At 52.0% G+C, this 11,976-nt stretch overlaps 1 protein-coding gene across 1 annotated transcript in view; it reads left to right on the forward strand.

Annotated features, from left to right (window-relative positions):
- The first annotated feature begins 376 nt into the window (after positions 1–376).
- The window catches only part of TPCN1 (two pore segment channel 1), a 57,182-nt gene continuing 45,582 nt past the window's right edge, over positions 377–11,976 (forward strand). Inside the window, exons 1-3 of the mRNA XM_007938278.1 lie at positions 377–429; positions 643–708; positions 1,794–1,933. Coding sequence (XP_007936469.1) covers positions 377–429; positions 643–708; positions 1,794–1,933 — 259 coding nt within the window. The remainder of the gene's footprint in view (positions 430–642; positions 709–1,793; positions 1,934–11,976) is intronic.

Below are 11,976 nucleotides of genomic sequence, written 5' to 3' on the forward strand. Positions count from 1 at the left end.
GTGCAGACGGAGGCTTGTAGCAGGGTCGGCAGTGGCGTGGGCGTGAGCCACTGAGAATTGAGCAAAATGTCAGAAGGCGGGAGCATCAGCTGAGCCCAGACCACAGGCTTGGGCCCAACAGCCACTGCGTGGTCCTTCCTCAGGCTCTCTACCTACATCCTCCTGCCCTCCTTGAGATGCAGGGACCCAGGAACCTGGCTGCAATGCCTACGACCTTTACCCTGTGCTGGAGATGACCTATGCTACGTGGTCTTGAGCGTGTTAGGACCTTAACCCTGCAGGAAACTGTAGGGTGGGGATTTTTCTCCTTATATGGACAAGGATGGATTTTATCCAAGACTCTTAACATCTCTGAACCCTAAGAGTGGCTGTCGGCATGCTAATGAATGAGTCACCGACAGAACAGTGTGAGGTGGATGAAGGCGGCAGGTATGAGCAGAGGTATTTAGAGCCTGGAAATTAGGAATCACCTTGAAAACAGGCAGTGGGGAGGCCTTCACAGGCAGCTTAGACACAGCTGTGGTCTGCATTCCACCTCAGGCAGTGGGCTAGACCATCACGTGGAAGGAATCAGAACGTTGTGGGCAGCATTGGGGTCTTCAGGATAGTTTTGGTCACATTCAGTGTTTATTGTCCCCAAAGGCTACAACGGGTGGGCCCCCACGACGTGCCCTTTCTGGGTGAGAAGAGGATGGACCGGGGCATGAAGTGAGATTTGAGCAGGCACTCACTAGCCTCATGTGTCCCTTTAGAGCTGGGTTGCCCTTGGTGTCCTGGTGACAAGCCATGCAGGGATAAGGCCCAAGAAGTAACGGAGCAGAGGAGCCCCCCCAATCCTGGCATGCCTTTGGGAGTTTACCTTGTGCTGTGTCTCCCAGGATGGAGTCACTGTCCCCTTGCAAGGGACCAACACATGATGCCCTGGCTCCCTTTGCAGAGTCTTACGCAGCCAGGCTGGTTGGCACCAGATTCCGTCAGGATTGGCCCACGCTGTTGGCATTGGGGCAGATGTGGCCAGGATGAGCTGAGAGAAGGAGAGGGCTCTCACCCCACAGTGTACTCTCCATTCACAGGAATCTGGGCCTGTGGCTCTTTCTCTGACTAGTGTCCCCCAGCATGCTTGCCAAAGAATGAAGCCCAGAGGACTTGAATAGTTTCTGATCCTTGTGATGTCCCAGGTGGAGGTGTGGTAAGTGCGAGGGCCATGGCATCGAGCCCCGAGGCGACCCGTGCTGACTGAGTGCAGAGCTTGGCTTCTCCAGGCCTCAGCCTCCTCATCTGTAGAGTGGGGCCCTGGGGGATTCCAGGCAGTGGTGGGTGTGATGCACGCGGTGCTTGGCGCTTGGTGAGGGCCCAGCCGGTCGTGGGTGTTCTTATGGTGGCCTGAGACTGGGCAGCTGCTTTGGAACCTCTGCCACAAGCCGGGATCCAGATCCCGGCCATGACCCGGGTCCTTTACTGCCACTCCTGGCCCAGCCGGTGGCCGCCACCCAGCCAGGAAGGGAAGGCAGCATGCGGCTGGAGAAACAGCAATTAGAGCCTCCTAAGGAGTGGGGTCATTTGGCTCCGCCGTAGTTGCTCCCCTGGCTCTTTGAGGGCCTCGTGCAGGCAGAATGCTGGGTGTCACCAGACCGGCGGTGACGCCAATTAAAGTGAGCAAGCACCCGACATGCTGGGTTCAAGTCTCGTGACAGAGACTGAAGCCTTTACCTCCCTCCACGTCTTCATGGGGGGGTCCTGTCTGTTGTTGCTGGTCCCCCGCCATGAAATGCTGTTCTCTCCTCTGCGTGCAGAACGCTGCTGTGTCTAAATGTGGCAGCGGCAGCTGGGTACAGCTGGGGCACCTGCCACCACCCTTACAGCTCGCTGTGGGGAGGCCGAAGTTCACACTCGCTCCGGGAGCGAGTCGGGAGCCAGGACAGCCTCCACGCCGGTGAGGGAATGCGGGAGGGCTTTGATGGCTTACTACAGCATGGGCTCCAAGACTACCCCCACCTTCAGGCTCAGGGGGCCCATTCTTACTCCTTAATGTATTCCTTAATTTAAACGTTTCTGGACTCCAACCCTCTGCCCTGTCATTGCAAGCTGAGTAAAGTAGTTGCTGCTGCTACACGCTGTCAAGTTGATTCCGACTCATCGCGACCCCGCGTGACAGAGTAGGGTTTCCTAGGCTGTCATCTTCATGGAAGCAGATAACCAGGTCTTATCCCTCAGAGCCTCCGGTGGGTTCGAACTGCCAACCCTTTGGTTGGGGCTCCTTTTCAGTGAAGTTACACAGTAATGATAGCTCACAGATACCAGGCTCCTACTGGGGGCAGGCAGTGCCCACACACTTTGCCTGTGATGTCTCTGGTTTGTGAGGGAGGTGCTTTCCATGTCCTCGTCTTACAGAACTTGTTCTCTGTTCTCTGCACAGGCATCGGGTTACATTTTACACGATGGTGATGGACACAGGAAAATTGGGGCTGAAAATGGGAACTTGCAGGAGTGGAGATTTGGGAATGGGAAAGGAAGGGCCAAAGAGGACGCCTTGGGGTGGAGGATGAGAGCCAACTCAGGAAGCAGGGTGGGGCTGTTGAGGTGGGCACCCACCCTGGGTTCTTGGCTCCCAATGGCAGGTGACCCTGCATCAAGCCAGCCTGGATAACTGAGTTGGGAATATGGATGCCTTTTGCACCAGGGACTCTACCTGGTCTAGGTTTCATCGAAGGTACTTACCTAATAATAGAAACAGGCAGCCTTTCCTTCCCACAAACCACCGGAATCTGGTTCAGAGAACGTGACCTTGAAGTTGTGGTTAGGCGAGTCAGTTCCAACTCATAGCAGCCCTATATACAGCAGAACGAAACACTGCCCAGGCCTGCACCATCCTCACAGTCATTGCTGTGTTTGAACCCATTGTCGCAACCACTGGGTCAGTCCATCTCTTTGAGGGTCTCCCTCTTTACCAAGCATGCTGTCCTTGTCCAGGGACTGGTCCCTCCTGATAGCGTGTCCACGGTACGTGAGATGAACTCTTGCCATCCTTGCTTCTGAGGAGCGTTCTGGCTGCACTTCCTCCTTAAAGTTAGGACCGGAGACCTGGTTGTGTGGGGCCTGGGGCACACAGCAGGTGCATGTGCTGTCTAAAGGGACAGCTTCTGTCTCCTCACCTGTAAAATGAAACTGCCAATTCCCCCATTGCCACTGAGTCAATCTCAGCTCCTAGTGACCCTAGGACAGGATAGAACAGCTTCATAGGGTTTCCAAGGCTGAAATGTTTACAGGAGGTTGCCACCTCTTCCTCCTATGGGACAGCTGGTGAGTTCTAACTGCTGACCTTTTGGTTTGCAGCTGAGAGCTTAACCAGAGTGCCACCAGGGCTCCTTTGACTACTAGTACCAAAAAACAAAAACAAAAAAAAACCAGTCCCACTGCCATTGAGTCGATTCTGACTCATAGCAAATCTGTATGACAGAGTAGAACTTCCCTGTAGGGTTTCCAAGGCTATAAATCTTTACGGAAGCAGACTGCCTCATCTTTTTCCTGTAGAGCAGTTGGTTGGTTCAGACCTCTGCCCTTTTGGTTAGCAGCTGAGTGCCCTAACCACTGTACCACCAGGGCTCTAAATGTCTAATACTGCTCCTTTATAGGGCAGTTCTGAGGTTCACACAACATGGCAGACCTCAGAGGATTAACACAGTACCTCCAGCATGAGTCCTAGGTGGGTGGCAGGTCTCTATTCTAAGGAGAGCCCAGAACACCCACAGTGGGATTCGGACCTGACTGAGCAGGACATGGGAGCTGCTAAATGTGTTTGGGCCCGAAAGTGACTCAATGACAGAGCATCTGCCTGCTGACCTTTTGTCAACTCTGATTGGCACCTCCCACCAGCATGACAGCTCCTCTTAGGCGCCTTGAGATGAGCTGGCCCTGAAGAGGGGTTATTTTCTTCCCTGGAGACTGGGAGGCAAGGCGGAGAGGAAACTCCCAGGATGCTCAAGTGGCAGGAGCCAGATCTGGCATTTTTCTCTCTCTCTGTGTCTGTCTCCCCGACCAGGCTCTGAACCGCCCCAGGGCCGGATCTCGACTGGGCCTTACTCATCTGTCCAGCCTTGAAGCACAGTTCCTGGCTCATAAAAGGCACCCCGGAAATGTCCGGACAGGACGGCACTGATGAGTACTTTCTCAGCCTCACCTCGCCTGGGGTGGAGGCGGGCCTCCTAGATTAGAAACATTTGAAGCAGTACCTGGCCAGGAGGAAGTAGTGAAAGAAAAGCCGAGCAGATGGGCTGAATTTGTTCAGCTGTGCTTAGCCCTCCCTCCTGCCACGCCTGTCCTCATTTCACCATGCCACACTCTTAGGATCCCATAGGACCTTGCAGGACCAGAACTGGTCTCCTGATTAAACAGGCTGTGGAGGTTTCCACCAGGTAAAGTTCTTCTTTGTTCCCAGCTGACACGAAGGCGAACCCTCAGCCCCCCTAAACGAGCCATTCTGGTGGAGGGCTGGGCAGGAAGTCCTCCATCCGCTCAGCTAGGAAGTGTTGCCTCCCAGTCTTCATGGTAAAGCCAGAACCTCCTGCATTTGCTCTTGTGGAGAGGAGGGCTGGGCTCTGTTCTCAAAACCACTCCTCAACGTATTGAGGAATTGGCATCTTGACTACAACTGGGGAATTTAGATTAAAACATTTTTTAAAATTCTGATCTCTTTCCCTGTGTGTTTTAGTTCTGGAAGCTGCAGTGTCTTTGTTGTTGTTTGTTTTGGGGCATGCTTTAGGGGTTTGTTTTTCCATGTCATTGGCCACCGTCAGTGCCTGACTCAGGGCCGTGCTGTGTGCGTGGAATGAAGCTGCCTGGTCCTGCACCATCCTCGTGACGGGCTGTGGGTCTGACCCTGGTGTTCTGTATGATTTTCCTGGGCGTATTTTCAGGCGTGGACCCCCAGACCTTTCTTCCTAGTCTCCCTGTGTCTGGAAGCTCCACTGAAACCTGTTCAGGATCAACACACAGGCCTCCACTAACAGCCAGGTGGTGGCCGCCCGTGAGATGCATTGGCTGGGAATTGAACCCTGGTTTCCTGCATGGAAGGCGAGAACCCTACCACTGAACCGCAGACTCCGATACGTTCAGGGAACATTGTCGGTAGACTTTCTGGCAGTGTCCCAGCCTCTCCGCCTTTGGAATACTTGTAAATGCCCCCCCACAAGTTCTGTGCTGCCTTGTTTTGGTAAACAGACTGGTGGGCTTGGCCCCTGTTCCCTGACATGACAGTGAACCCAGCACCTGCAAATCAGAATCCTTCATGGCACCCAAGTTCTAAGCCTTCTCTGGATCCACCGTCTTGGAATAGCCAGTGGGCACGGTCCATGGTAGCTCAGAAGAGCACATGCTATAGCGTTTGTGGATGGTGGATCCTAACAGCCTTTGTGAAGTAGGTGGTGTCTGTCCCCGTTCTTGAGATGTGGAGGCTGAGGTCAGAGATGCACATGGTTCTGTACAGTCAGATGGTGGTGGAGCAGGAGACGTCGTTCGTTCAGCCAGTGGTGGGCCACCACGTGCTGCCAGATGCCCTAGCGGGTCAGGAGGACTTGGTGGTGCGCCCTGGCTGTCTAGTCACAGAGTCCTGCTACCTCTGCTTTTAAGGCCTGTCTTAGATTTCTCTAGCATTTCTGTGCTCAATGTCAGGCAGTCCTGAAGGTGTCATTAACAGCAGAGTGTGGATAAGGAACCCGCATAGGCCAGCTTGCTTGCTGGAAGTTCGGCCAAGTTCTTGAACTGAATGAAAGATGAAATCCTTTTTTGTGTATTCTTCCACCAACTTGGGGTTCAATTCATTCATTTTAATAATTTTTTTGAGAATATATACACCAATTCAACGATTTCTACCGGTACAGTTCTTCAAGTTGTACAGCCATTCGAACCGTGTCTTCCTCTTTAACATAAACTCCCTGCTCCTTGAATTTCTGATCAGGCATACCTCAGAGAGATGGCGGTTTGGTTCCAGACCGCTGCAATAAAGTGAGTCATGTGAACTTTCTGGTTTCCCAGTATGTGGAAAAGTTACCTTTATACTACACTGTACTCTGTTGTATGCAACAGCATTATGAAAACATTTGAAATATTGTGAGAATGACCAAAATGTGACACAGAGACGTGAAGTGACCACGTGCTGCTGGCAAAATGGTGCTGGTAGGCTCGGTCGGCACGGGATCGCCACAGATCTTCCATCTGTGAAAGACGCAGTAGCTGCAAAGCGCGGTAAAACAAGGTACGCCTGTGCTCTTGTGAATTGCTATTGTCAGCTTGATCCCATTAAAACCAAAATCCCACTGCCATGAAGTCTATTTCGATTCTGTGACTGTCCAGTCACAGAGCCCTGCTACCTCTGCTTTTAAGGCCTGGCCTAGATTTCATAGCAACCCTACAGGACAGAGCAAAACTGCCCCATAGGGTTTCCAAGGCTGTAAACCTTTACAGAAGTCCACTGCCTCATCTTTCTCCTGTGGAGCAGCTGATGGGTTCGAACTGCCGACCTTCGGGGTTAGCAGCTGAATGCTTTAACCATCAGAGCTCCTTGATCCCGTGTAGGTGGTTCTTTAGAAGAACACAGTGTTATTCACGGCAGACATTCTTTACTATTGACGCTAAACTACTGTTTGGTTTTGAGAAGACTTTTTGGTTTAAGGTTTAAGAAAGATGAAATCTTTTAAGGCCAAGTGCACAGACTCACCTTCCCTGCCTGGCTTCCAGAACCAGCAGTGGGACCTCATTTCCAGGCTGTGGGGAATCGTGCCTCAGTTAAACTCCCACCACCTGGCCTCCTTTCACTCTGTGTGGCCATCACAGCCAGTAATCAGCAGCCTTGGTGCCTGGCTCTGTCCCCTCACGTGCCCTTCCGTGCACACTTGTCCAGTCCACCTCCACGGCCAAACCTCCCTTTGGGAGACTGCTTCTGTTGGGTTCCCACTTCAGCTTTCTTCAACGGAAGACCTCTGTCCTCTTCTCCCAGGGGGCTATCTCTGAGCGGGTGGGTGGGGACTGCATCCCCGCAGCCCCTCGTTCTCTGAGCGGTTGCTGGGGATATGCCTCTCCACAGCCTCTCAGTCTCACAGTGGGTGGGTGGGGGCTGCATCCCCCCAGCCCCCCATTCTCTGAGCAAGCATGCTGAGGATTGCAGTCCCACCCCCCCATTCCCTGAGGATGTGGTGTAGAGTCTCAGCCTCGGTGCCCCACTGCCCCCCACACCCATATGTGGTATCTGTGATTAATGTCTCATGTGCCAAGTCGGGGTTTCTTTGTTCAACGATAGATTCCTAAAGATCGTGAGAAAATGGGATGTGGGGGAAGTCGATAGTTTAAAATATGGGCTGGAGACTGGCTTGGCAAGGAATCCTTTCCTTGTGTGAAGAATCCCCCCGCAGTCCATTCAGCATCAAGTTGGGTTTTATGCACCATGCTGCTGTCAGTCAAAGCTGAACCTGCATGTAGGTTTCTTTCTTGTGTCTCCACGATGCCCGTTTAAGATGGTCTGGTTGGACATGGAGCATTCCCAGCCCAGGGTGGTGCCTGGGTGGGTGACTGTTGCTTTGGGTGCTGACATTGCCCACAACCATGCCTCTTTCTGGCAACACCAGTTTTGTAACAGCAGGGACGACATCTTTTCTACACACGTACCCTGTGCACTTACTAAATAGACGTCAAGTAACATATCTGGGGGTGAGTCACCAGGTTCCAAAAACGGGTTCCAAGCCCTGGGTGACTCCGTCTGTCACAGCTCAGCCAGACCCTGGAGCCATCTGGGGTGACGAGGAGACTCACTCACATGTGATCAGATCAGAAATAGCCCAGGCGGGCCTGGCCTGGCTTCCCGTCGGAGCAGCCTGCTTTGAGGGCGGGTTGTTGTTGGGTGCTGTTAGGTCCATTCTGACTCATGGCATCCCTGTAGGACAGGGTAGAATCACCCCACATGGTTTCCAAGGCTGTCATCTTTCTGGAAGCAAAGCCCAAACCAAACCCACTGCCGTTAAGTCCAAATTACAGCACCCCTAGTGGACAGAGGTAGTACTGCCCCATAGGGTTTCCAGGACCGTCATTCTCTATGGAAGCGGACTGCCAGGCCTTTTTGCTGTGGAGCTGCTGGTGGTTTTAAACCACCAACCTTTCAGTTAGCAACGAGTGCTTAACCACTGTGCCAGCAGGGCTCCCTTAGAACAGGCAGGTCTCTGCTTCTAGCGCTCTGCACTGCCCTGGGAGCTCCTGTGGGCCATACCAGCCTGGGATGCTCAGTCCCCACCTTCCCTCCACCCCACCATCTGTGGGCCTCCTGCCCCTCTGTTCGTCTTGCTTTCTGTTAGAGTGGGATCTTACTTTTTATTTTTCCCTCATTCTCTGAGCTCTCGCTGAAAACCAGCTCGGGCAGAGTCATTGTACTCAGTGCTGGCTAATGGCTTGGAGCTGCTCCAAGCTGCCGGCTGCCCCGGCTTTCACTTGTGGGTGGTCATTGACAAGCGCGATGTCTTCTCTCTGTGACTCTCCAGGGCCCCCTCTTCTTGCGGGCTTGGCTGTTCACACTTGGCTGGCCCACCATGTTTTTTAGAATCACAGTTTTTACTGCTCACTCTGGAGCCCGTCTGGTAACATCAACAGAGTTTGAGTTTTTTCAGTACCAGCATCCACATAGCCTCCAGACCCATTGGCCCACTGGGTTTTGCTCCATGTTACTGAGCACTGTTTTCTGCTGTGGGGTCCAGGGCCTCCAAAGCCTGGAGTTCGGGAAGAGTTTTGAGGGTTGTGTGTTGGGTTGTTGGGAATGTGTGTGTGTTAGGGAGTGATGGTAGCTACCGACGCATTTCTTCAAGTCTTGTAGTTCAGCAAACCTTGGGGTCGAATTCCTGGCTTCATCTCTTGGTAGCTGCAAACTTGAAGGAGAAGCTAACCTCCTGAGCTTCCGTTTCTTCATCTATAAAATGGGGATATGGGTATGTACACACAGGTTGATCTAAGAACTACATGGGACATTTTATGTAACTAGCGCAGTCCCAGCTCAGTAATGGAAACTAACCAAACCGGACCCACTGCTGTTGAGTTGATTTTGACTCATTTTGACCCCTATAAGGATCTCTGGTAGCATAGTGGCTAAGACACTTGACTGCTAACCAGAAGGCTGGTGGTTCAAACCCACCAGCCACTCCTCGGAAGGAAGATGGGTCAATCTACTTCCGTAGAGATACTGCCTCGGAAACACAAGGAGGGGTCGCTATGAGTCGGGTCCGACTCCACGGCACATAACAACAACAACAACAACAACAAGACAGAGTAGAACTGCCCCATAGGGTCACCAGGGCCGTTATCTATATGGGTGCAGACTGCCTCATTTTTCTCCTGCGGAGCAGCTGATGGGTTCAAACTGCTGACCTTTTGGTTTAGAGTTGAGTCCTTTAACAACTGCACCACCAGGGTTCCTTAATGATGATAACATATCATGGCCTCATTTTCAACCTAATAGCAACTTTGTTCTTTTCTGAGCCCACGAGCAGGTGTCTTGAGGACTTGAGCCCTTTTCTTCTTGTTCTAAATTCTCTGATTTTTCTTAGGGAATGGCAGCTGTGTTTTTACATTTTATTAAGAATCCCATTGTGGCAAATGCGTCCTGGTGGCGCATTGGTTAAAGCACTCGGCTGCTAGCTAAAAGGTTGGTGGTTTGAACCCACCAGCCGTTCCATGGGAAAAGATGGGGCAGTCTGCACCCATGAAGAGGACAGCCCTGGAAGCCCTATGAGGCGGTTCTGCCCTGTGTGCTACAGGGTCGGGATGAGTTGGGCTCAGATTGACGGCAGTGGGTTTAGTTTAGGTTTGTGGCAAATAGTGAACTGGCCTGATCGAGTCCCCTCCCCATTGCGTTACAGGGGTGATTACAATCACGCAGCTCTGTCTCCTGCCCATCTTCCGGGGCCGCGTCTTGGTTTCCGTTGCATTTGTCTTTATTCATGATGCCGCTTTCAAGCTGTCTTCCCACTTGACAGGAAGGGGAACCAGGGAAAGCAGAGAAGGCTGAGTCCTGTGCCCGGCCACCCAGTGCTCAGGGTCTCCAGGCTCCCTGCTGGCTTCTCTGAGTCCTGTGCCCAGCCACCCAGTGCTCACAGCCCCCAGGCTCTCTTCTGGCTTCTCTGGGTCCTGTGCCCGGCCACCCAGTGCTCAGGGTCTCCAGGCTCCCTGCTGGCTTCTCTGGGGCAGTAGGAGCCAGGCAGTTTCGGGCCCTGGCGAAATGGCACTGCCGACAGAGCCTAGGCTGTCCGTGTTTCTGCCGCGGGGAGACCTTCTCCCTGTTTTACGGCATCCCAGGCATCCTTGTGCCTCCTGGGGCTTGCCCCTGCTGTTGAACTTCTGACCACAGCTGCCTGCAGCAGCCCCAGATCCAGATGCTGGGGCATAGCTAGTATTCATCAAGGTGGGCTCCAGCCAGCCCGGTGCTCCCAGGTAAGGGATAGAGGGAATCTTTGCTCTGTGCTGAGTGAACGCCGTCAGCTGACACATCAGTCACCTTCACGCGTGTTGAGTCACCTTCACACGTGTTGAGTCTCCCAGCCAGGCTTGTCCCTCTGAGCAGTGGTCGTCTGTTGAGCTCTCACCAGGGCCTTAGGAGCACCACTGTGCAGGGGAACATGCCTTGCCCCATTTGCTCTCCTGTGCTCCCTTCCTGTCCCCGTGCAGTTCACACTTAGCATTTCTGATGCTTCCAAGTGGATGTGGGACAGATGTTCGCACAGGTGCTGCGCCTGTGCTAGGTAAACAGCGGAGTCAGCATGACTCTGTGCACCTGTGTGCATGTGTGCACCTGTGTGCATGTTTGTGCACGTGTGTGCTCAGCTCATGGCCTTTGAGGTTAGGCTGGGTTCTCTAGAAGAGCGAAACCAGTACAATGTATATATACATACACACATATACATACACACACGTGTAGATGTATGTGTATACATATACACATATGTATGGATACATATGTGTATGTGTATATGTGTGTGTGTATATACATACACATACACACACATATATTTGAGAAAAAAAACTACTGTCATCGAGTCAATTCCAACTCATAGAGAGCCTCGTTGGGTTTCTGAGGCTGTAAATCTTTTTATTTTAAAATTTTTATTATAATTCGGGTGAAAGTTTATAGAACAGATTCACTTTCCTTACAGCAATTCACGTACACTTTGTCTCATGACATTGATTACAATTTACCCCAATGCAACAGCCCCCCTCCCACGTCCTCCCCATAGTTACTTCTTCCCTATGTCCCTCCCTCCATGCATTCCTGCCCCCTGCACTGTGTCCTTGTGCATGTGCAGCCCTTCTATTCTCCCATGGTTGTTCTCTCCAAGGAGTCTATCTACCTGGTGTAAATGTTCAGCTCATGTGCCTGACTTTTGTTTGACTGGAAGCCACAGGAGTGGGTTCAATTACAGACCTGAAGGGCAGCTAGAGGCCATAGTCTCAGTGGTTCCATCAGGCTCTATCAGACCAGCAAACCTGCTCCCCCCCCCTTTTTTTTTTAAATAATTTTGAATTTTGTTCCATATTGTTCTCCCTCTCTATGCAGGATCTCCTAGAGAGATCCCTCTCCAAATGGTTGACAGTGGTAGCTGGGCACCATGTAGTTCTTCTGGTCTCCTAGTTGTATAGGCTGAGGATCATATGGTTTATCAGTTGCTTGGACTAATTGTTTCCATGAATCTTTGGTTTTCTTCATTCTTCTTTGCTCTGGACAAGGAGAGACCGATCGTTGCATCTAGATGGCCACTTGCAAGCTTTTAAAATCCCAGTTGCTACTCATGAGGCTATAAATCTTTATGGAAGTAGATTGGAAGGAATTCCACAGAGTGGTTGGTGGATTTGAACCACCAACCTTCTGGTTAGCAGTCAGATGCCTTAGGCACTAAGCCACCAGAGCTCCTTTATGTGTATGTGTGTGTGTGTGTGTATATATATATATATATA

This window comes from Orycteropus afer, unplaced genomic scaffold (genome assembly GCF_000298275.1).
Source record: "Orycteropus afer afer isolate SDZICR_OR568_19922 unplaced genomic scaffold, OryAfe1.0 scaffold00048, whole genome shotgun sequence".
In the NCBI taxonomy this organism is placed as follows: Eukaryota; Metazoa; Chordata; class Mammalia; order Tubulidentata; family Orycteropodidae; genus Orycteropus; species Orycteropus afer.